At 39.6% G+C, this 26322-nt stretch overlaps 1 protein-coding gene across 6 annotated transcripts in view; it reads left to right on the forward strand.

The window, feature by feature from the left end:
* The window catches only part of LOC142074834 (zinc finger SWIM domain-containing protein 6-like), a 135741-nt gene that overhangs the window by 65531 nt on the left and 43888 nt on the right, over positions 1–26322 (forward strand). For all 6 annotated transcript variants that reach the window (XM_075135733.1, XM_075135729.1, XM_075135730.1 and 3 more), the window contains one exon: positions 16843–17199. In XM_075135733.1, coding sequence (XP_074991834.1) covers positions 16843–17199 — 357 coding nt within the window. The remainder of the gene's footprint in view (positions 1–16842; positions 17200–26322) is intronic.

The following is a 26322-nucleotide window of genomic DNA, read 5'->3' on the forward strand; positions in this document are numbered from 1 at the left end:
TCATGCAAAAAGCAAACATCACCTTTCAAAACTAAATGTGTGGACTGCGACATCCTTACTCTTAAAAAGAAAATAAGTCCTTCTTTTCTGAACCAGTTTTATCTCTGGCAGGAATATTTTAAAAGCATATTAAATTTGCAAAACCAGAATATAACAGTTCTATTTTCTATTTCATGAATTTTATGTAGATGAATAAAAAAAATTAACCTTTTTTAGAAGAGTCTTGGTTCTGCTTCGTGATTTCAGTATCCAGGTTGTTTCTCTTCATATGGACTACAAGGGGGTTGTCTTTGTTAAATATGCCTATGGTGGAAGAAACAGAATTTTTTGTTTTGTTTTGTTTGTTTGGTGGGGTTTTTTTTGTTTTTTTTTGTTCTGAATCTGGCATGATTCATTTGAGAAAAGGCTCCACTCACCCTCATATGCTTCATAGATTTCAATAGTTGTGACTGTCCTTCCTCACTGATAGTGTCAGCATTGCCTCATCTTGAGAGGTATTGATGTGTTGTTTGAATGGCTTACTGCTTTAAAAAAAAGAAACTTTGTATATTCCCATAACAGCACAAAAAAAAGATTAAAATATCCTTCTTGTTGCTTTATAGAATGTCTTAAGCAGATCCAAAATGGAAAAGACTAACTGACAATTTTCCTGTTGTTCTGATTGCATTCAAACTGTGTGTGTGTGTGCGCGTGCGCACATGTGTGTAATGGCAGGGGTGGGGGCAATATGTTGGTCTTTCCTTATGCAGTACCTCCCTGATACAGTCTTCTCAGCATCTGCAGTCCATACTCTGATCAGCGATGCATAGCAGGCAGCAACCTACTTCAGCCTACTGATTTCTCTAAGTTGTCAGGCAATGCGGTGATGCTCTGCTTTACAAAATCCTCAGGGCAGTGTTTGGGTTGCACATCAGAGCAGCCTGTGTGTGTGTTGGATGAGCAGAAAGGCCCAGTCCACTGGAGTCTCTTAGTCCTCAGGAATGAGACTTGTCTACTGCGTAAATAAAAAAAAGGAGGGATAGGAAAGCCTTGGGCATCCTTTCATATCAAAACAATGAGCTATTTGACTATCTGTACTCATAGCAGATAAGAGAAGACTACATTGAGGCTCTGTCTGGCCAGCAAGGGGTGTCTCTGTTGCTTTTTTCATGTTTAGATCTATTTGCAGTTTGGAACAAGGAAAATGTACCAGTTGGAATTTTGTTCCTAACATCCTAAAGCAGCCTGTGGGGGTACTTCTGTGTTGTCATAGCCCCCAAATCTTCCTAACATCAAAACCTGCATAATCCTGGGCATCTAGTTGAGATAAAGCTTGTTTTAGCTAAGTATATTGGAATCTCCTTTGCCTTGCATTGCACTTGCCCTCCAACAGAGAGCAGATTATCGCTTGCTCCAAAGCAGGTTTAAAGTAGTGTTTCCCAGAGGGCATCGCTTTAGTAAAGCAGAGTAGATTCCTTACCTTTTACTTGGACTGCTTTGGAAGTATGTAATTAAAGTCAAAATCTGAGCTGGGAACCATACATGCTAGTACTCACTGCCTTCTAGACTAAATGGCCAGTTGTTTTGTCACTTGGAATAACCATATTAATAATCTGTTTTCCCTGAGTTAGGTGTAGGGAGGATTGGTGACACTGTCTTAAGACTACATTTGGCGTAGGAGCACATTGAAGTATTTCCTGAAGGACATGAAACGTCTTACATGCGTTGGTCCAACACTTGACTCCAAAAAACTTGTTTCTCTAGTTTAGAACTTTGATTTCTTTCCTCTGAAGTCATTTGCTATTGTGAACAAAATTATTAATAACTGTATGTAGTAGAACTTTAATATTACTACTTAGTGTCCTCTAGTAGAAAGAATAAAATTTGTTGCAAAGGCCACTGCTCTAATACAAGTATTCATATTTCCAGTGGCAAGAGTAGCCTGGAATAGGTTTCCCACCAGTTGTCCAGATATGATTCCCTTTCCACTTCCCTTCATATCAAAACAACTATTCATATCAAAACAACTATAGACTGGGGAGTGAGACCCAGGAAATAAACTAAATTATGTTAGTAGTTGCAGGCCAGAAGCTTGTCACATTTGGTTACCTCACCCTGAGTCCTGGGGTTTTTTGGTCTAGAATAGTCTACGAGCTGTTCATTTGAGGCTCTGTTACAAAGAACACCAGGGAGAAGGCCTAATAAAAAGTACAGTGTTTTTCAAAGGGAATAATGCTACTTAAGAGTACATAATATCTGAACAGGCAATGAACAGCATACAATTCTGTACATTATGCAGCGGCATTAAATATACGTATTAGTAAGGTAGCAGATGCTGTAGTTCTGAAATTGCCATGTAAAGTAGCAGTCTTTCGCAGCAAGGTGCTGCTCTATGTGAGACTCCTTCACATGTAATGAATAGCTAATTTCAGCTCTATAGTCCATGAGAGACCAGAGGGGATCAGGGAGGGGGTAGAGTGTTCCAGCAACCAAAACCAGCAAGATGTGCTGAGATGTGCTTTTAATGGAGCAACATTTCAGAACTCTTGGGGGTAAATTCATAAAGAGGGATGAACAGATGCTCATCTGTTACTTTGTATTCAAACTGAGGAATTATTGCTGCAAACGGACAAGCAGGCATATGAAATGCACATTGCAGGGATGAGACGATGATAGGTTTAGGTTTCGGTACCTCTTCTGAGGTGGTGGATGTCTTGTATTTTACTTTTCTGTGTAACCAAAAGATGAAATAAAAACAAATGAAAGCATATACAGCAATTGGCACTGAAAAGGTGAGCAATGTTTTCCCTCATCCCTCTTTCAGAGCATGTGAGGATGCTTGTTGATCCAATTAATGTATGTCACAGATGGGAAGATTCAGCTAGCAACTGAATCTGGCACTTGCACATCTCATGGGCTTGCGAGTCTTGTGAGAGGTGAGAACTAGGAGATTTCTTGCTGAGAAATAGGATTTTCTTGCTGAGTAATCAGGGGGTCAAAAAGCTTTGGGTATTCCAGGTTCATTACTGATATTATTCTGTGTTTTCAAAGTGTTTTGAAAATAGTTGGTCTAATGTTCGAATATTTATATAGAAAAGCGATCCCATTTAATCTTAAAACATCGTCATTGCTTGTTAGGACCAAGCTAGGTCTATGAATCTGGACTTCTAAGACTTGCTTGGAGAATTTAAGAAGGGCAGCAGGCATCATATGGACATCTGTCACAACTCTCATCCAGAGATTCAGACTGCAGAGAAGACAGATTTCTAAGGAAATGGTTGATAATGTTTGCAGCTCCTGATATCTGTCTCACTCCTTATCAGAGGAGGAAGCCTCCTGTTTGGCTAAGTAAACAGGAAAAACCGGATGTAGGGAATAGTAATCCTTGCTACATAGTCTAATCTACCTTGTTATAGTGAATGATCTATTTAAACCCTTTCTCAACAGATACAAATAACCAAATAACAGAGTAAACCTTCTGGAAGCATGATGATAGTTAAACAGTTCTTTTCCTTCCCATTTGACTGAAGAGGGTATGGATGGATTTTTTGGGGAGTTATTTTGATTTAAAAAGTGGACAACTCTGGTATAGTACCCAGCTGCTTCCTTTGAATTATTCTGCCAAGTAAGAGAGCAGAGGAGATTTGCGAAAAGGGATGGGGATGTTGTTGCAGGGGACAAGACTGAAGGCATTCTTTTTAGATACTTTAAATTTCTTTTGAACCATTTAAAGTATAAAGAAAATAAATCAATAGCCCTCTATGTAAGGGCCCTGACTGAAGTATTTCAATTTATTTTGATGAGAGCTGGGATACTGACAGTGTTAAAAGTTAAAGGCCCAGTTTTCAGTTTACAGATCTTTATCATCATAACAGAGGCTAGATTATAGAATTGAACTCTGTTCTGTTTCTGCCTTTCTTATTGTGATACAGAGAATTACTTCAAATACTAGCAAGTCTCGATTTGAGTATCTTGGGCAACACTGAAAACTAATTTATATGTAATCTTGTCTCTGTCTTGCTATTTAAGTGCACTGTGATAACACAACATTAGGCAGGTGACAATGGTATGATGTAATAATCCAGTATGTTGCTGAATTTCATCTTAAGTTAATCTGATCCAGAAAATAATTTTTAACCATTAGTAATGATATCAACAACTGTGGTGATAGAGGAATGATTCCTGTTCAACTTTTCTGCCAGCAAAGGGCAAGCACCCTTTCTATCTTTACCTGCATCTGTTTCAGAGTTCATATAAACACCTGTTTTTTTTCTTCAAAGAACTTGGAATGTTCTTCCTTTTTTCTCCCAGTTATTTTTATGTAGGTTATGATAAAAGTTAAAAGAGCATAGAAAGAGAACCGTTCCTTATCACTAAAGGTAGACCTGTAGCCACTTAGTCTTGTGGGTTTGGTTTCAGCAAGCCTAACCCTTGACTATTTTAGTAGGCAACCAAAGCTAACAAAACGAAGCATTAAGCACACTTCTACAAGTGCAACACCTACCAGCTTATCACAAATGCTAATAGTTGTAGTATAGATAGGTTATCGGAAGCTGAAGCCCAAAAATAAGTGGCAAAAGAATGCAGGGATCTGGAAGGGAGAGAGAGTTACTTCATCATTGCATGAAAGCAGCATGTTGCTTGGCTCACTGGCAGCTAGAGAGACTTGCCATCCCTGAGGTTTTTGTCTTCTGTCCCCTTGGGTTTTTTGTCTGCCCGCAATGCACTGTAAAAGTAAAATAAACGGTGGTGGTTTTGTAATTGTTTCCTTTTCCTCTATCAAAGGATAGTTGTAAGGTGTTTCTTGGCTTGTCAGTGAAAGTTAGAAACGTTATATGTTACCAGAAGTGCTTTTTTTTTTTTTGTTGGGGTCCTCAGTCTAATAGCTTAGGTACTGTAAAACCTGGTCTTGGAGGCCAAACCACAGCATGTTGAATTCCAGTAACTTGCTTAATAAATCTAAATGACAAATTAAATTGTGTTTAGTTGTATAATTTGTCCTCCTTCCTTAGATTGTTTTTCTTAAATTTACCCTGGAAGTTTTGCTTCCTTGATTGTGCAGTTCCGTTTTTTCCTGTTTCCCCCTGCCTTTCCAAACTTTTCACTATCTCAGTCTGTGTTATCTGGAAAGTTTTGATTTTCTGGGTGTGAGACACGAATTTAAAAAAAGAAAAATCTCATATCGCATTTTATTGTTCAACCCTATGCATGTTAATAGAGGTTTGGATAACATGTTACATACTAAAATACTATCTAGAATCTGATTAATAGTCAGAATAACTATAGCTTGTTAAAGTTCTGGGTGCTGCAGGTTAGAGGCAAATATTCCTAAGAATTTCTTGACTCTGTCAAGGAAGGAATGGTATGCCTTGCTCAATTCAAGGAGAATTAGTGTGTGGCTTTAGAGGAAGAGGTGGGCTCCTAAATTACCTCTTTAAGAAAATTGCATATTAATCTTACCTGCATTGTTTGAGGAGCAGCCGTGTGCTCTGAATGTGCTAGCATTGGCTTAGTCAGTAGAAGAACGTACATCAGGCTCCCCCACCTGCACACACCTACCCCATACCTATTCCAAGTACTTGCTCTGCATGCAGCTCCCAGAAATTAGGGCCTGGGAACATACATAATTTTTGTTTGAACTACCAGATATTTGTATTTTATAAATACAAAAAGATATGCAAGTGACTTGCACTCAGTTTTCTGTGCCTTTGGAAATCTGTTTTTCTTACATGAAGCCTATTCATTCTGCATCCTATGTCTGGAAAGAGGTGGTGCACACCTAATATGGAGGAGTACTAGTATGGCAAGTCTTATCAGCCAGTTTTGACGATGGGGTGCACTAGCCAGGACTTCTGTATATTGATTTGATTTCATCAACTAATAATTGGAACAGCAAGAAGCGAATTAGGATCTAGCCTAGCAACAGTATGGAAAAACTGTGAACCACAAGAACCTGTTTTCATACAATATGTCCCCTTGTGTGGGTTTAGGCTGTGTACCAGTGTTATCAAGGATGTTCTGATTTATAATATAGGTGACCTTTGCATGTGCCTCTTTTTGTCTTGATTTTTGGGTTTGTTTTTTTTTTTTGGGGGGGGTGTTGTGTTTTTTGTTTGTTTGTTTTCTTTTGTTTTTTAAGATTTTATTTTTATTATGATAGTTCCACAGGATTCCAGTCTGCATTTGGGTCTCCACTGTGGTTGGCCCTGGACATCTAGAAAAAGAAAGATGCTTCCCCCTGATGTTGGCTTCAGCCATGCAAGGGTGACTCATCTGCGATGTTGGTGTTTTTTTAGACTTTCATCCTGGAATCCTATGATTTTAGTGGCTTTTTCCCTGCTGCTTTGTCAGGAAATACTATGTCGTACTTCATTATTTTTGCTGGAGTCCCTTGTAATGCTCTGGTGACCAGAGAAAGTTGCTGAAAACACTTATCTTGTAAAATTTACAGTCCAAAATGAACTGAGCCCCTCCTGAAGTCCTACATTGTTGTTGTTTCTACACTTAAAAACCTCTTTTCCTCCTTTTACTTCCATTTTGATTATGAATAAAACGAGTTCAGTAAACATCCTGATTCTTGCAGTAATACACAAACATTTGTTATAAATAAAATTAAAGCAATAAAAGAATTTTGTAAATGCTAAGAATTAAGTCTTTCTGAATACTTAGTATACAAGTGAAAGAATAGAATCATGGCCATAAAGAAAGGGTCTCCCTTTCTAGGAGTTTTAATGCTATTTTTCATTTGGCACAAGTGCAGCATTGATCTTTTTTTCTTTTTTTTCTTCCCCTTTTTAAACAAAGAAAATTATTTATTCCACAACTAGTAATGGAAATGGGAGTGGCAGTTTCCTCTTTTAGGACAAGCGTAATGCTTCCTGATGGAAAGTCAGTTTAGTTTCAAAACTGTACTGGCTTGCACTTTTGCATAGCTTAAACTTTAACTGTTTGAGTGCAATCTTAAATTACTCAATCAGTTAAATGTTTTATGTTGTTGGAATGACCTAAATACCTTTTACTGCAGGATGCCTGTGTTTCGGACATCCTGTGCTGGGTTTTCCCAAACTGTAAGTATGGCTATGGAAATCCAGACACACTCTTTTCAGGAAGTAGTTATTTTCTAATCTTTTTTAAATCTCTTCCCAAGTTTATATCAGTGATTGCTGTCTTCTTCCTTTATAGGATTTTATCCACTTCCCATTAAATGGGAAAAGTGCATGCATTGAGCCAGTTGAAGGTGAAAATAGCAGAGATGAGGTTGGACTGGGGGAGGGAAACTTCAAAACAAAAAAAAATTTGATTAGAGCTGGGTTCTTCCCCTCTTTCCCTCCCTTAAAAATGAGCAGGTCTTGCTGGAGGTTTTTTTCAGTCTCAGATGATTTAATTTCTGTTATTTCCTTTTGGTGGAGACAGATGATTCTTAGTTGAGGGTAAACCTTTAACTGTAGACATGTAATATGGAAAATTTCACCTCTTAGCAATAAGAATGTAAATAGCAACTTTAAGAAATGACCATATTTTTCTGTTTGACAGGCAAGGCATCTTCTAAGTTGCTTAAAACAACTGATAGTCTCTAAATATTTACTTTCATGAATGTAAGAGCAGCCTATTTCTTGTTATATTGCTTTAAGGATATTTTAATGAAAGCAGGAGGTTTAATCTGAGTTTGTTTGGTTTTGTTGCTCTTCCTCATTTGCAGTCACTTTCCCATTTGTGATATTTATACTTGTGCTGTAGCAACTAAGCATAATTTCTCCCTGCAAATGTTGTGATGTGAAAACTAAGTAGCAGTAAAAGCTAAAATGGTATCACCTTGGGAGATAGATACCCTGGGCTATGGGATGAATCTCTGCTGCCTGCTACCTGCAGGAGGGATGCCAGCTTCTGCCCACTGTAGTAGAGCAAATTCCTCCTCAAAAGCTAACAACAAATGTCTTCACACTGATCCTCTGAAGACTGATAGTAATCAGTCTTTGTTCTTGGGCTCCCTCAGCATATAGCTGGGATGCAGATCCTTGCAGACTGTTTGCACATCCTGCTGTCTCAGTCTGTTCCCTTTGCAAAAAAACAGGGTCTATGAAGTTCACCAGCAGAGTGAAGGTTTGTTTATCAAAATTTAACTGTAGATTAGTAATATGTCTTAACCTTTTGTTTCCAGCCTTTGTTATGGCTGAATGTAAACTTGAGCCTGATGCCTGCCTACGTGTATATTCCATTACAATTCACCTGTAAATATTTCAGTGTACACTAGCTGGACTGTCTGGGCAGCATGGTTAGTTAAAAGCTCAATTATTTGGGAGTAGCTCCACCTCTAGCAACTTTCTTGACTATTAATTACCCTTTTTTTCTTTACCCTTCATTTTGAATTTACTTCCAGTTTCTCTTCAGTGCCAGTGTAGATTTGATGATTCCCACTTCACACTTTTGCTGCAGTGAGCTGCTGTATGACAGTTCCAGATGGTTTCCCTCAGCTCAGATAGCCTATTAAGTCTTCCTCAAAAGTTTGAGGCTTACCATATTCCATGCATGTGGTGGGTTGACCGTGGCTGGGCGCCAGGTGCCCACCAAGCTGCTCTGTCACTCCCCCTACTCAACTGGACAGGGGGAGAAAAATACAACGAAAGGCTCGTGGGTCGAGATAAGGACAGGGAGAGATCACTCACCAATTACCATCACGGGCAAAACAGACCCAACTTGGGGAAATTAATTTAATTTATTACCAATCAAATCAGAGTAGGATAATGAGAAATAAAACCAAATCTTAAAACACCTTCCCCCCACCCCTCCCTTCTTCCTGGGCTCAACTTCACTCCCAAATTCTCTATGTCCTCCCCCCGAGCGGCGCAGGGGGACGGGGGAATGGGGGTTGTGGTCAGTTCATCACACGTTGTCTCTGCCGCTCCTTCCTCCTCACACTCTTCCCCTGCTCCAGCGTGGGGTCCCTCCCATGGGAGACAGTCCTCCACGAGCTTCTCCAACATGGGTCCTTCCCATGGGCTGCAGTTCTTCACAAACTGCTCCAGCGTGGGTCCTTTCCACGGGGTGCAGTCCTTCAGGAACAGACTGCTCCAGGGTGGGTCCCCCACGGGGTCACAAGTCCTGCCAGCAAACCTGCTCCAGCGTGGGCTCCTCTCTCCACGGGGTCACAGGTCCTGCCAGGAGCCTGCTCCAGCACGGGGTCTCGACGGGGTCACAGCCTCCTTCAGGCACATCCACCTGCTCTGGCGTGGGGTCCTCCATGGGCTGCAGGTGGATATCTGCTCCACCGTGGACCTCCATGGGCTGCAGGGGGACAGCCTGCCTCACCATGGTCTTCACCACGGGCTGCAGGGGAATCTCTGCTCTGGTGCCTGGAGCGCCTCCTCCCCCTCCTTCTTCACTGACCTTGGTGTCTGCAGAGTTGTTTCTCTCACATATACTCACTCCTCTCTCCGGCTACTGTTCCTGTTGTTGCTGGGTTGTTTTTTTTTTTTTCCGCCTTCTTAAATACGTTATCCCAGAGGCGCTACCACCATCGCTGATTGGCTCGTCTTTGGCCAGTGGCGGGTCCATCTTGGAGCCAGCTGGCATTGGCTCTATCGGACATGGGGGAAGCTTCTGGCATCTTCTCACAGAAGCCACCCCTGTAGCCCCCCCTGCTACCAAAACCTTGCCACGCAGACCCAATACACATGCATCATAAATCATAAAATGTTAATTTGCACACATTCTGTGAAGCTTATGATTTCTTTGGCATTCTTGATTTTTTTTTAATAGCTGTCACGTGAACCCTGTGGGGTATATTATTAGAAAAATTGTCAGATATATAAATTTCCTGTCTGCTGGTGTCTCACAGCAAACTACTTTTCTACCTGTCAGCTTCAGGGTTTCCAGGGTCACACTGAGATTTCTTTTTTTTGTTTACTGCTGCTCTTATGATACCTTGTACTGAGAGGAGCTGTTAAACTCTTAGCATAGAGGAGCAGTTTGTTTTAAACTGATACCCTTTTAAAAACAAACAAACTTGGATTGTATACCTGATAGAGGGTGACCTGCAGCCATGGATTGCTAGCCTTCTTGACCTGACAGGAGTCGGTCAGCATTCACTCAGCACTATGTTAAGCCTTTAATTGAAGAGACATGTCTGCTTCTGCTCTGCTTCTGCTTTGTGAGCCATAAGCATCATTTGCCATAGCATCCTAGATCACAATTTGAGGATCACTGTACTAGAGGTAGCGTTCTATGTTACTGCTGTCTGGAAGGTGCTTTTTTTTTTTAAAAAAAAAAAAAAAAAAACACATATCTCTTATTTACACCAAGATTTTGCTGCTTTTGCTTTGGCCACAAAGCTAATGCTGCAAACAGCTAAAATGGGGTTGATTATATCCATATTAAATGAGTTGGAATGCAGACAACTTTCAGGTTTTTCAGAGATGTGATCTGAGGCTGTGAGCATTGCTGGTGAGAACATCATTCTGTAGTTCGTATGGGGTTCCTATGGAGTGGGTTGGAAGTTGTTTAGCCACAAGAATAGCAGTGAAACTTTGAGGGACCCTTGAAGCCATGCTCATGGGGAGCATGTTTTGTTCAATGTCTCCACCTCCAGACAGCAGGAGCTGCTGCAGTCTGCATCTGTCTTGAAACAGTCCGGATCTTATATGGCTGTTGGGCAGGGGAAGGCATTTTGCTGTGTTATTTGCTGATTGAATGGCCTTTCCTTCTCTTCAGGGAAGAATAGTCTGGATGGATGTATCCCATCCACAGTCATCCATGACCCGTGCTTGGACCACAATGTTAAGTGGTTGCTTTTGAGCAGCAGAGATACAGACCTATCACATAGTTTGGCTTGAGGGGTTAGTGGAGGCCTTTGTCTAATGAACGTAATTAGTTGAACAGTTCTTATACTTGAAGGTTTGGGCTGCTGAAGGAAGTCCTGGAAGAATTTTTTCTTTAAATGCAACTGTTGTATATATAGTGTTGGGACAAATAAATCTTCTGGTTCAAGTCACTAGTGCTGGCACTGTTACAGCATGCACATTCTTGGACGTGCGCCAGCAGTAGTGAACTTTCAAGTTGTCAGTGGAGTGTGTGCATGGAGTTATTTATCGCTACTTCCACTCTCTCTTGCATGCAAAAGTCTTGAAATATCAAATCCTGACAATTGTCTTTATGAATGAGTCGTGGAATCTGGGCGGTTGTTTGTGACTGGTCCTCTGTTAGTGTTTGGGTGCAGTGGTAATGCCAAATTTATTCTAGGTGGCAGTGCTCTCAAAACATAAGCTATTTTATACCCTGTGCATTCATTACATACAGTAAACATCTTATGTGCTGCTTGTGTTAATTAATCTTCCCCCCCTCCGCCCTTATTACCTTTGTGCCAGCATGTTTAAGGTACTATGGGTAAGTATTTTCTATTTTAAAGCAGTGTTTTATCTGGTTTATAAACAGGCTGTTAACATTAGCTTCAGGCTAAGTGGTGGCATGCAAAGTTTTGACTTCATAATAATTTCAAAGTGTGTTGTTGATCTGTTTTTAGAGTGTTCCAATGTTCAGAAGAATTGAATGTAGGATACTACTTTGCCATCTTAAAGGAAAACCACCTCTTAAAAGACAAAATTTGAATGAGGTAAACATGGTTTAGACTTTTGCTTGTCTTGGGGAGGGGGGAAATGGAACCACTGATCTAAGTTATGAAAAAATAGCTAATGGGCACAGTTGGGAACTACTTTCCATAAGCATTTCTTGTTGTTGTTTGGTAGGCAAGATGAAGCAGAGGTGGTTTTCACTTTACACAGTGATTATGTGTTTGCTAAGTAATATAGTAGTCTGAATAAATCTTAGCTGGCAGGTCTGCAAGTTAATTTAAATGACTGTTAAAGATAGAGGGTATGATTCTGATTGCCAATTTAAAGTTGCGTAAGAGGAGGTTACCCACATAGGTCTTGCTCACTGAAGACTCCCCAGCTCTCAGAACAAGCTCTTCCATTTTTTTTCTCTATAAGTAACCTCATCTGCTGGTCTCTTCTTCTGGGAATGTAAAACAGCTCTTGAGTTTTTTTTTTTAAATAGGAGTATAAAGATGATTCTTGTAAACTACTTGAAAAAAGGTCAGTGGATCAATGTTAAGGAATGCTTCTGTTTTCCAAATACAGTTGGTAACACATTTCCTAATTTTAAGATAATGTGTGCATAGTGGATGAGGTATGCATTGTGTTCTCAAAAGGTACATGGCAGAAAGCTATTCAAAGGCACTGGTTTTTAAGCTTTAGGGTATTTCTGTAATCCAGTTCTGACATTTTTGTATTTTCTGTAAAGGATAAACAATACCCAGTGTTGATCTATGGTTGCATTTCAATCAAAGCTTTCAACTGCAAGTGTGAACTTAAAGTGATTATTTTTTTAATCATTAGAATTCTTGACAGCAAAGATATTTTTAATATATGCAATGCAGGTTTTGATTTTTGTAATAAATTTTGTTAAAGTACTATTATTGTATGTTCATAAGAATAGCCTGCTATTTTTTGAGCTGGTAATGTGTTTGTTTTGATGTCATGTTATTGGCATTTTTTTTTGCCGAACTAAAAAGTTTACTGAGAAAGAATTATTCAAAATATTTTTTCAGCTAAAGTTCACTTTATAATAGCTTGCTGTATTGTTGACTGAATCACAAATGGATGCAGCTCCCCTTGAATGAGAGGTTTTTTTCTTTAATTTCTTTTTTTCTGTGTCTACAGGAACATTTTAGAATTTTGAATTCTAAACTACTGAGAGAAAAGAATCCAATGGTCTAAAACTTTAGATTGAATTACTATTTATAGTTAATTTAAAATTTATATTGTACTTTTTTTTTTTTAATTTCCTTGAGCCACAACACCGTAAAATCTCAGCATAAATTTTCTTCCTTTCCCCCCCCCAGCATTTTACATGGCTGCTTGTTCTGATTAGGTTTTGTTCGTTTTGGTCAGTATCTTTTAAAGTACATCTTTAGACTTGGGTAGATTGAGGAAGATGCTTTGTAACACAGGGTGACAGTAGAAACGAATTAAGCTTGTGAGATGCTATTGATGATGCTTATTTAGTGCAGTAAATTTGCTGCTTATGCTGTTGGATTAGTGGAACTCACTATTTCAAAATTTGCTTTTGACTTGAGTAATTGAAAGCCAACCTGCTGCTGTTTCTCTGCATGCTGCCGTCGTTTCTCCTCTTTAGTGCCTTACAGTTTGAAGTTTCTTTTGTTTTATTCTAAAGTATTTATTTTCTATGACAAAACTCAGAAGGATGTCTGAAGCGTATATACTTGTGCTGGCAAATACTACACTGTAGTAATGTGAATTTTCATTTATCAGGCAGCTTTACAGTCCCAGAATGTTTTTACTTAATGGATTGGATGCTGTCAAACAGATTTTGGCAAAAATTACTTTGTAGAATTCAGTGACTTAATGCTTTCCTCCTGATGGCACTTTGGCACAGTTTCCTTCCAAAAGTATGGCAGCTGAAAAAACTATTTTCTGGCTGTTAAATCATTTTTGTGGTGTGTTTGTTTCTGAGGTGAGTGTTCAACAGAAACAAAATCACCTTGCAGAAGAGCTTCATTTGATACGTTGTCTTAATGCTATAACTGCTTTTCTAAATGCATTTTTGCAGAATGCAAAGCCTCTGTGCATTGAAAATGTCAGCAGAGCTTGAATTACTGGTCACGTGCTGGTTTGAAAACAGTAAAACATTTCAAACTGCAGCAGCTGAAGGGCAAAGGTGAAACATGCCTGCTCTATAAATAGTAGTGAACATACACTTTTCTGCCTGCAAATCTTCTGTTGTATTTAGATAATAACGAACAAGCTTTTTATTTTAAAGGTTGAAACACTAGAGTTCTTGCGGTTTTTTGGAATGGATAAATACTTCCAGCAAAGGTTTGTAACTTTGAGTAAAAGAGGAATTTTCCCTTTGAAGGGAAAGACATATTTAGAGTGAGGGCTTGCAGCTTTTAGCTGAAGAGACTTTTTCTGCTCCTTTGGATCTTAGTGAAATGTCATTATCTTTGAGTCCCCGTGCGGGTGATTCCTTTTGCCTTCTTCCAGAAGCATGTAACATCTCTCTTCTTGGCAGGCTATAAATTACTGCTGGTGAAAGCTTTCTAGCAAAGCACAGTGCGTCAATTTTTTACCTGCTACAAGCTTTTGATATTTTGTTTTGAGAATATTAAACGGTTAGGTTAAAAAAGATTAAGGCTATGTCTGCGGGAGGGGAACAACCCTCCTTGTTGAGTACTCTGCAGTGTTGTGGGCTAGCGGAGAAGGCAGCGTTTGATGTCTGGTAGGTTAAATTATAACAGCCCTACTAAGGCTTCTGAGCTGAAATTTCGTGAATTGTTTTGTCGCATGTTGAAACCTTTTTAAAGGTCATATTTACTAACAACAATTTCTTTCTTTAAATATACAAACAGAAAAAGAAGAGGAAAATAGTTCTTCATAATTACCAGGCATAGTACATCATTGCACCATAGTTAATACAGAGCTTCTACATTTTAGGCTGCAAGAGCAGCTGATCTTTTTGTTTAAACCCTCTGTAACTTAAGAAGGGTGGGTTAAGTAACTTGACTGTATTAGTGCTGTCATTGTTTAGATCAGGATCTGTGTTTATAAATGTTGCTGCTTGTAACATGAATTCTCAAAAAATCTCAGTGGAGAGGGAGGGGGAGCCGGGAGCTGCATTTGTGTCTGAATGCAAGTAGGGACTTACAGGCAGGTTTGCTGTTAACTCTAAATATTTCTGGAGACACTCATCTGTCCAGGAAAATTTTAACCTTTTGAATGCTTGAATTATATGCTGACAAATTAAAAGTGATAATATTGTTGGAGTAGCTGGTTGTGCACTTTTTTATTTTAAATTGGTTTAATAGAAAATCTTTCATTGGGTCTTTTTCTATCGGAATTAATAGGAGTTTAGCTACTTGCTGAGAGCAGGAAGGAGTGGGATCAGGCCCTTTCAGTGTTCAAGTGTTAGGCTTTTCCTCAGCTCATAGATGAGAGAGAGTTTTATGTATGCTTCATAGGAAAGTGATATTAAAAAAAAAAAAAAAATCATCTCCCGTACAATTTCTTTGAGACCACCAATCCAACTCTCATTTACTGGGAATTAACCTGAAATAGAGCTGGCTAAGTTTTAACAAAGCCTCTTTTTTTGAGAGAGGGCACTCATGGGAGCATGCTATGACTACTTAAAAACCAAAGGGAAAGGCAGAGGGAGGAGCTCGTGATTCAAGGGGCAATTCCCCTCCCCTTCTCTGTATAAGTGTTAAGTGGAGCCAAAACCAAGAATACCACATACGCCTGGGCTTTGTCCTCCCCCCCTTCCTCTCTGTGCACTTTACAGCTTACTGTCTCTTCAGCTTCAACTCCAACTACTTTAACTGGTAAACATCCTCTTGCAAAATCGAGGTTAGTGTGTGTGTATGACCTTCTTCAGGGTAGAGTATCAGAGTACTGCAGTTGAACGCAATCCAAACAGTGATGCTGACTGCACAACCTGCTCTGAAATGTACAGCATAAACAAATGGAAAAAATGAGAGATTTTCCTCTTCGTTTCCTGTAGCTTGAAGAGCTTTTTAAAAACAATTGGAGATACAACATTTTTGACTAGAGCTATGTATATATTTCTTTTTTTCCACCTAATTTTCATGTGATACTGCTTCCTACAACTCACTTTTCTTATATTTCAAGAATACTAAATCAGTTTTGGACTTTGAGGGAGTGTGGTTTTATATTATTTCCATTATAAATAGTTAATGTATAACACCTTACTTGTAGTATCCATTCCAGATTTTATATGCACAGTCTGTTCAAGTTTAATACTGATACAGCATATGAAATTCGTTTGTATTGCTCTGTATCTATACCTCTGACTTAATGCTTGAGCCAAAAATCAATGTCATGTTTACATAAAATCCAAAAGAAACACCCAAATTCTGCAGTGATAAAGTATTGAGAGCCAAACCTGGGTCTTCATGTTGGGAAAACAGAGATGGGTTTAGGTCTGATCTTCAGAGAATAGAGTTTGAGACCTTGGTTCAACAGGGTGCTTTGTCGAGTAGTGGCTGAAGTGAACATCTTTCTTATGGTATACCATACCTTCTTACAATATAAGAAAACCCAGCTCTTTGGCCTTGTGCTTTATCGTGCCAAGTGGAAATGCAGACTTCTGAAACAGTGCATGCGTGTCTCATTCAGTATTATAAAACTGATATCCTGTGTATTGGTAACTGCAGCAGTTTCCATCTCCAAAGAGCTACACAAACATAGCTGCCCTACCAGATTGCTTGAGTTGAAGGTGAGCTTTAGCATCAGCTCAGTGGTGGGAGAGGTGAAAGCAAAGAGGTTAAGTGACTCGTGTCAGTGAATTGGTGGCAGAGTTGGGGTTAGGACCTGGGTTCATGCCACTAGAGTGCACTACTTCCTTCTTACTTATTGAGAGAATGGTTAAATTTGCTGGTAGGTGCAGGCTCCCTGGTGTGGGGTTTGCAAAATTGCTGCCAACTTGCTGAGCTACTGGGAGTTTCACATTGGTCTTTATCGGATGCAACTCTGCTTCTGCAGCTATCATTTACCAAATAAATGTTTTTCTTACTATCAAACTTTTATGAATGTTGTGATGGAATAGCAAAGAGGGCTTGTAAACTAGCTTTTTACCTCCTTTTGATTTCATTGGAGATTAAAAGGGTACGTACGAAAGAAAGGGTTCATCATATTTGTAATTAAAGCAAATTCTTTAAGATATATAATTTCTCAGAAATAGATTATGACTTTTACTTGATTAATGAAAGGTTATTGATAATGAGATATGGTATTTTACTTGATAATGTAAGCTCTCTTTTTTTTCCCTTCACAGGTTTCCACTTGAGTGGCACAGTGACAGAGCCTGCAATGCAATCGGAGCCAGAAACTGTTTGCAATGTAGCTATCAGCTTTGATCGTTGCAAGATTACCTCAGTGACCTGTAGCTGTGGAAACAAGGACATATTTTACTGTGCCCACGTTGTGGCACTCTCTTTATACCGGATCCGCAAGCCAGATCAGGTCAAACTGCATCTTCCCATTTCAGAGACACTCTTTCAAATGAACAGAGACCAACTACAAAAATTTGTACAGTATTTGATCACAGTGCACCACACAGAAGTTTTGCCAACTGCTCAAAAATTAGCAGATGAAATTCTTTCTCAGAATTCAGAAATCAATCAAGTCCATGGTAAGTTTGATACTTGTTCTTCCTTTTGTTTCATTCCCTCTTTGGTTTTGAGCTTTTTTTGTGGCATTCAGGAGTGTGACCTCCTGAGGTCCCTTCCAACCTGAATTATTTTGTGATTTTATGGTGTTTACTAAAGAGGATTCTGTTATTGAACCTTTGCTTTAAGATGTTTAGGAAGTAATACTTTCTGGAAAAGAGAAAAGGCACGTTTGTTAGATACAGAGTAAGTGGAACAAAAGAAGGGAGTCTTTCTGATAACAGGGCTCATCTGCAACCTAGTCCCTCTCCTTAGGGTCTGGTGACCCTGGAAGGCCCAGGCAGGTGGTGCTGCAAGAAGGTGAATTTTGGGAGCAGTGCTCTTCTTTGGCTTTGAGGGCTATGGGGATGTGGCCAGAGGCAAGGCGATTGCTCTAGTTGTTGGACGTAATGACACGGTGGTTTGCAGAGCTGCCTGGTGGCAGTGGAAAGGGAAGCTAAAGCAGATGCAGGACATGAAGCAATAGAGGAAGATGCTCAGATGATGTAAGCTGAAGGCATGTATCACATGAGAGTTGGTAATAGCCTGAACGTAAGGAATTAAGGGGAAGGAAGAATTATGATGAGTATGCAAGTGGTGCAGAGAAGACTAAAACAGTCAAGGGTGATTAGAAAAGGGGAAGGCAAGGGTGGGAAAGGAAGGACTTATGATGGCTGTATTAGCTATACTATGACTAATGTAAGGGGAGAAATGACATAAAGGGTGTTGCAGAGAGTGCTTAAACTTCATCAACATTGTCTGTAATTATACTAATCACAGGCATGTTGATCTTTGTCAGTGTCAGCTATTTCCTTATTGTCAAAATATCTCTTTACTCATTAGTATTTAAAGTATTTTTAGAGAGAGATTTAATGCTTATATCACAGCCCAGATAGCAAAAAGGATAGGAAACAAAAAACTAAGTTGTTGATCAATTACGAAATTTCGCAATGAGTTTGAGTAGGGTGGTTTAAAAAATATCCACAAAACTAAAATGTTTGTCTTTTACATGTTGCTGTTTTCCTAGTAAATGAGATTGCAGTATGTCTTTATTGACTGTTGGTATTTCTTAATAAAATACCAAAAACTGAAGTAGAAAATCCAGGCAGCACAAGAAAATAAACTGCTATTACCAAAGAAAGCTGGGTTATAACAGAGGATCTATAGTCTCCTGATTTTCCTCTCAGACTCCCATGAAACCATGGTCTGATTTTTTTTTTTTTTTAAGATATGTTTACGATGTTAAAAATTCCAGGATTCTTTTAAGGAAAAAGTTAGTTCCTCTGATTATATAGCAAGTGAGCGTTCTTCTGGGATTCATACTGTAATTCTGTTATTTTGATCTTTAATCAAATTCCTTAAATTAGAAATAAAAAAACTAACCAGAAGAAATCTACCCCTGGTTCTAATAGCATAGGTGGCTGAACATAAGATCACCATTCACTCTGTCATATCTCCTGTGCTGCAGGTGTTCAGTTTGTAATACAAAACTGTCTTGTAGACCTCTCTTGCTTTGAAAAGTTTAACCTCACTAAACCAATGTTTGAAGAGGAATTATATTGAACACTGCTTGAAGGCACAGGTAAGTAAGAGGAAAAACTTACTTAAAAAAACTTGCTTATAAAAGTACAGAAACACCAGAAACAGCTTTGATTAAAGGAAAGTCCTGAATCTGGAGTTGGATGAGGAAATTCACACCTAGAGGTGTGTGGTGGGTTGACCCTGGCTGTACACTAGGTGCCCACCAAAGCTGCTCTATCACTCCCCCTCATCAACTGGACAGAGGAGAGAAAATATAACGAAAGGCTCGTGGGTCGAGATAAGGACAGGGAGATCACTCAGCAATTACTGTCACAGGCAAAACAGACCCAACTTGGGGAAATTAATTTAATTTATTACCAATCAAATCAGAGTAGGATAATGAGAAATAAGAACAAATCTTAAAACCACCTTCCCCCCACCCCTCCCTTCTTCCCAGGCTCAACTTCACTCCTGATTTCTCTACCTCCTCCCCCCGAGCAGCGCAGGGGGACGGGGAATGGGGGTTGTGGTCAGTTCATCACACGTTGTCTCTGCCGCTCCTTCCTCCTCACACTCTTCCCCTGCTCCAGCATGGGGTCCCTCCCATGGGAGTCAGTCCTCCACAAACTTCTCCAACGTGAGACCTTCCCATGGGCTGCAGTTCTTCACGAACTGCTCCAGCGTGGGTCCTTTCCATGGGGTGCAGTCCTTCAGGAACAGACTGCTCCAGGGTGGGTCCCCCACGGGGTCACAAGTCCTGCCAGCAAACCTGCTCCAGCGTGGACTCCTCTCTCCACGGGGTCACAGGTCCTGCCAGGAGCCTGCTCCAGCACGGGGTCTCGACGGGGTCACAGCCTCCTTCAGGCACATCCACCTGCTCTGGCGTGGGGTCCTCCATGGGCTGCAGGTGGATATCTGCTCCACCGTGGACCTCCATGGGCTGCAGGGGGACAGCCTGCCTCACCATGGTCTTCACCATGGGCTGCAGGGGAATCTCTGCTCTGGTGCCTGGAGCGCCTCCTCCCCCTCCTTCTTCACTGACCTTGGTGTCTGCAGAGTTGTTTCTCTCACATATACTCACTCCTCTCTCCGGCTACTGTTCCTGTTGTTGCTGTTTTTTGGGGGTTTTTTCCGCCTTCTTAAATACGTTATCCCAGAGGCGCTACCACCATCACTGATTGGCTCGTCCTTGGCCAGTGGCGGGTCCATCTTGGAGCCAGCTGGCATTGGCTCTATCGGACATAGGGGAAGCTTCTGGCATCTTCTCACAGAAGCCACCCCTGTAGCCCCCCCTGCTACCAAAACCTTGCCACGCAAACCCAATACAAGTTGTTTTAATTCCAGGTTTGTTTTATATAAAGCTTCTAATTTTTTTTTCTCTCTTGTGGTAGCTGTACTAGTTCTGGTTTTCAATAGGCAAAAGAAATCAGCTCTTGAATACTACTTATTGTTTCATAAGAATGATCTGGGCCTTTGAAGATCTCCGACCACAGCAGTCTTGTTGACTTGCTTATGAGCTGACTAGGGAGATGGAATAACTCTGCAGTACTTTCCTTTCACAAAAGGTGAATTGGATAATTGTTTATTTGCTCAAAATTCTGTCTTATGCAGCATTCGATGACTGGCTTTGGCCACCTTCCTTGTGAAGGATGTTACTGGGGGAACTAGTGAAGTGACTTACACTGATGGAATGGGTTTTGAAATGACAAATCCTTTTAAGTTTCTCAGTGGATACAAGTGATGCAATATCCTTTCTTGCTTCATGACTGAGCCTCACTGCAGGAAAAAAATAAGGGGATGCTGTTAGAAGCACAGGAATGTGTTGTCTATTCACTAACTTCTTCGGGAGAGGAGTCATTTGTTGGAAATTCTCTCTGTTTTTGCCATGCTAGTTTTCACTTGGTGGTGATTACATTACAAGAGGGTTTTGCATGTTTTTAAGGCACAAAAGCACCTCTTACATTTGAGAAGATTTGTTGTGTTCTGATTTTCTCATGTGACAGTGCTACAGCTGTACATGTTCCTGATGATTTCAAAACTGGAGATCTGTCTAATCTGTGGGGTCTAATCTTCTGTACTGAAGACAATAGTAGGTATTCATACTGATACCCTGAAGTCTGTGCTGCATAACTGTTGGCTTCACATTGGGTTTCAATTCGGGGATGCTGACTCAGAAAGCTGGATATAGATTTGGATCCTGCTTAGCTGAGGCTTTTTTCCCCCGTTAACTTTTGTACCATCGTAGCGGAGGAAGCTGGCAGGTGTGTAAGGCTAGGAAGAGAACAGTCAGGACAATGGATTATCAGCCGCGTTTGTCAACTTTGGATCTGTCTTGTCTTAGATATGAAACTTTCACTTAAATAAATTGGTTGCAAGATCAAACTATGTTCCTGAGAATTTGAGTGGAAATAGGAAAGTAACTGCAACATTGGGGGGAAGGTCTGTTTGTATATTAATCTCGTATTAGCATTGATTTGTCATTATGTGCATATTGAAAAAGGGTCTGCCTTTTACTGGTATAAGGACAGCCTAGCAAACCAATTTCATTTTTTCCTTTTAAGGTGTACTGTTTCTTTCCTGAGTGTTTAGTGCTGCTGTTATTATCTCTCTTTTTAGAAAACCATATGGATGTCTCCACACTTTCTCCCATTCTCTGATTAGATACAAAACTACATGCAGGTGAACTCAAATTTAACAGGGAAGAACTGGGAGAAAGGGGTTTATGTACATTTGTCTTTTCAGAAGCAGAGGTGCCTGGGTAGTTGTTTCTCTATTTTTTCAGGCAGATCTAGATACATCCTCTGCAAACGTTAATGTGTGACGTATATTAGGAGCGCTGGTGGAAGCATTCGAGAAGAAAACATCTATCAAAAAAATTCAGATTTGCTTTAAAGAAAGTTTCAGAATATCTAGTGCTGTTCCTATATTGTAAGTTCCAAAGGGCAATCCAGAGATACTGATGAATACGTGTTAATCTGAACCTAGTGTATTTAGCTGAAATGATGGGGGTTTTAGTGGGAAATTGTAGGGTAGGGTAGGGCTGAACAACAGAATACAATGTATTGCCAATCTACTAGAAAAGGGAACATTTAACGTTAAAGAAGATAAATTATATTAAAAAAATGATGGAATGTTTCATATGGCCCTGCTTAAACTAATAAAATTGATTGAGAGACTAGTTGCAAGAGAATAACATAGGAAATGGCAGGTGGGTTTCCTTTCAAGAAGGATAAAAGTAAAGTGTTCCAATGCTTAGTATGAGAGTTGTTTAGTGAACTGGATTTGAGAAGGAAGTAACAACAAGGCTAATCAAAACTAGAGAAATTTCATAAACCCAAGTAGAGGTAAATAAGTAGTACGATGTAAAATGAAATGAAAATTTGATAGCTGCAAAATAATATGAAAAAATATTTTATGAAATTCAGATTTTTAGGAAAGGTTTTTGCAGATACATTAAACATTAAAATAAAACTTGTTATATAGAAAATAAATAGTGAGATTTTGGTTTGAGACATGGAATGTAAAAATAAATTAAAATGAAAACACTGCATGCTAGTCTATACTGATAAGGAAGTTCTTTTATCTGCCACACACAAGTAGACTTTGAAACTTATTGCTATATAATGTTTGTGAGACCTGGATTTTAGCAGGAGAGGTTAGATATTGTCAGCAGATAAGTTTATGCATTTTGCTGTATGTGTAGATGGAAGGGAAAGAATTTTTTCGAAGTTAAAAATTTGTTGGGGGTTTATTAACTTTCCTCAGCAACTTAGCGTAGCCTGTCCTGTCTTTACATTTTCTGTTATTAGCACTGGCTGCTTCACAGCAGTTGCTGTTTTTCTTTGATGCTGTGCACTGCTGAACAGGTGTTATATTTCACCCAAGAGTTCTGAAATTAAATACAAGATGAAGTGTCTTATGTCTAAACTTTGAATAATTTGGGGAATAATATTTTTGAATCATTAATTTTATGATCTTTGTTTCTATATAATTACTGTTTAGAATAATTCTGAGCACACTAAGTTTATAAAATCAATTACTATTCTGTTGTGAATCAGCATACAGCAGTATTGGTTTCTAGCTGGGACCATTCAGTCTTTGCATAGTACTCATGCTTTTTATTTGTAATCGTTTTTCCATATCTTCTTCTCCTTAATGCTGCCATGGGATGACATTTAATAAAAATTAACTGATCTACAGTTCATTTGTATACTTAAATTCATAAGATTTTTAGAAAATTCAGTATGGCTGAGTGAGTAATTTGGCATGGTTTCATTTGAAGATTAAAACAACTCTTGTGATACTTCAGAAATAAGGACCAGGGAAGCAGTTTACCTTGAAGATGCTACATTCTGTTGTTATTTTAACCAAAATTTACTGTTGATCTGCTCCTGAGTAGTTTGCAATATAGGCTATTCTTAGCCTGTTTTAGTCAAAGCCCCTTGCTTTGCTTCTATTTACTTTTCAAGGTTAAGTTCTCCATATATGACACCAGTTCTTGAGTGCGATTGCTCATTTTGAAAGCAGTTGCTATGTAAATGATCAAAGTGTTTAATTTTTTTAAATGCTGCTGCTTCTTAGAACTTGGGAGTTGATTATATTTAACATGTAACCTGTTATGACCATAAATATAAAAGGCTGTTACTCTGTTTTCAAATTTTATTTGGGTGTTCAGTGTTACAAACAATTGTGCACAGTATTCCTGCTTTGATTGCTAAGATTGCAATTTAGTAATTTTAGTAAAAGAGCATGAGTAAGTATGTATGGCTGTATCTATATACTGAGTATAAATACTTATTTATTGTATTTAACTGTAAGTACATGACATAAAATCTATTTCAAAGACCAGTCACGACAAGTTAACAAAGCCAGAGGTTGTAGGGAGATTAATATGTTAGTGTCTATAAACTGACACAGTTTAATTACAGGTTTTAATATTTAGTATAATTATACAGTGCTTTTCACTTTCATAGTTCAAATGGGAACTAATTTATCCTCATGACACCCCTCTAAAGCGCATAAGTAATACTTATCCCCAGTTTACAAGTGGGGAAAGGGATTTGGTCTTGGTACCAAACTGTGTTGCAGAGATTAAATTCAGGGCTGCCCATGTTCCTCTCCGCAGCCAAACTGTCCATCCGCTGAAGCCTCGCGGTGCCTGTTCGGGGCTGCACTGCACCCCAAGCGAAGCCGCCGCCTTTGGGTTGACCCTTCGGATCTACCTGGTGTTGAGCCTGAGCCTTCTTGCCAGCTATTGCTAGGGCTTCATCTCGCAGCTCCTAAGGCAGCTCCCTCCTGCAGTCCTGTTGCTTGTTCAGATAGTTTCTTGTCTACTCACCTGGTCCCACATCTTCAGAAGAAAAGTGGCAGTGTAGAAATCCTGTCTGTTGCTCAAGAGTGATGTGTGTGCTAGTGGGAGAGTGATCTTGAAAAGTGCCTGGTTGAGAGATGTGGAGATGGTCGCATCTCGACCCCAAAACAAGAGTGACGTGGGCAGTGGGAGCTGAGGCTTCCACAGCAGCAAAGCCAGGAGGCCCGGCTGCTGCCAGGGCTGCAAAGGGGGTTTGGACTTGTGCCCAATCAGACATGCCATCTCCACGCCTTGTTAGTCCATGGTTATTGCTGAAGACTGCCAATGGTGTTGAAAGATCAGTGAATTACAACCGTAGCTGGTGCCGGTTACATGTATACTGGAATTTCTTTATACATCCCAATTAAAAATTTTGATCATACTGAGTGTAGCCTATATATGATCTTGTGAGGAAAAATTGCTCTGAGTCAGAAGTATCTGTAGTACTGTGCTGAACAGCGTCGTAGAGCTCAGACCCTCGGCTTGGTGTCTTCAGCTTTTATAGTCTTCTAACCCACTGGCATGAAAATAACGCTGGCGTAATATAGTGGTGCTGAGCCCCTGGGGAAGGTATATTTGGGATTGTGCTGGGAGAAGAGGCCTTGGTGGGGGCAGTGCTGCTGGCATGGGGCAGCGGGTGCCCTTGTTCCTGTAAAGGAACCCTGTTTAAAGAATCTGCGGTAGCTGTGTTAGAATTTAACCTTCTAGCACAAACTGACCGATGAGCTTTTGATAAAATGTAAACAGTTACGGAAGGAATTTTGTTTTTTCCCTAAATAGGGAAGCTTAGCTGAGGAATCTTAGGCTATTTTTAATACAACTTAAAAGTAGCCATACCAAGATTATTTAAAGATAAATCTCCATTGAAGTGAGGGATAAATATGTGTTTTGTATATTGGTGCTTTTATATAGTTCCTTTTCACAGGTCTTTTCTCTGTGTTTTAGAGCAATGAAATTTAAACTATTTGCAAGGTGATACTGCAAACCTGGGTCTGTTCAACAGCTGCACTGCTTGTTCCTGTGTGGCTTGATTTCCCTTTTTATCTCATTCTTTGCAACTGAAGACTTATCAGCATGTTTCATGTAGCTGACTGAATTGAAGACCCCTTAAAACTAACATAGTAAAGATGGAAGCACTCACAGAAGAGGAAGTTTTTCATTCCTTGGTTTTTGTACTGTCTTGGGCTTGATTCCTGTCTTCTGAGACACTGTTATGGTTCCTGTGGAAGGCAGGAGAGTTCTTTCACATCTTCAAAGACACAATTTCTTATTTTTATATATATATATATATGGACAGCAGTGCAGCATTCACAGCTGTAGGCTCTGAAGTTGGAGGCAGTTTAGGAAGTTGCTGAGCTGGAAGACTTTTTTTTGACTCTCTCAGCAACTAGTAGACAAGACATCCCTCTGACCCTTTAAATCTTCTGGTTGTATTTTCATTGAATGAAGATTCTAGCATTCCCTGCAACTGCTTAAAAGATTCACCTACATGGAAGAGCTGCAATTGTGAAATAAAGGCTTAAATCAATAGAATCAATGTTTCTATACATCTTTAAATTCCTGTACATCTGAAGAGTTGTAGCTATCTTTGCTTTTCAAGTTCTCAGGACTTCTTTGAAAGCAAGTTTTTACAAATCTGACTATGTAATTTTCCTTCCCTGCCAGTATCCTTCTTTTAGTATTGGCTACAGAGGTAACATGATCTGGGATTTAAAAGTGATAGATTGTGTTATGCGATTCAATTTCTAACATCTTCTCAAAACCTAACAGATAGAGATTACACAGTTGTGACAAGCCCAAAATCGAAATTTCAAGTTAACTTGAGTCTTGGGCATGCTTAAAATACCTTACATCTGGTATGGTGATGCGCTACCTTGAGTTGTTTCCCTGACAGTCTAGTTAAGTGCTTTTCAACCGTTTCAGTTTGAATACCTTTTAAAAAATATCCAGCGAAGGTGCAGGCTTCTTCAGAAATATGTAGATTGCTAGATGGTGCAAGAACTTGTTTTAGTTTTGTCAGCCTTTAGAAGAGGCCACAAGTGGAAAATAGCTGATCTCAACTGCAAATTTGAGTTAGAGCAACCTGTGGCCAAAGCACTGCCTGATGTAAATCCAGTCACTTTAGTTGGCACTAGGCTAATTCAGGTAGAGTTGCTCTGAATTGACTCTGTGCTGATGACATTGCCTATGTAAAAATGCTCCTTCAGAAGCACCACAGTCTTACACAGCTGTAACT

Source organism: Calonectris borealis, chromosome W, assembly GCF_964195595.1.
Source record: "Calonectris borealis chromosome W, bCalBor7.hap1.2, whole genome shotgun sequence".
NCBI lineage: Eukaryota > Metazoa > Chordata > Aves > Procellariiformes > Procellariidae > Calonectris > Calonectris borealis.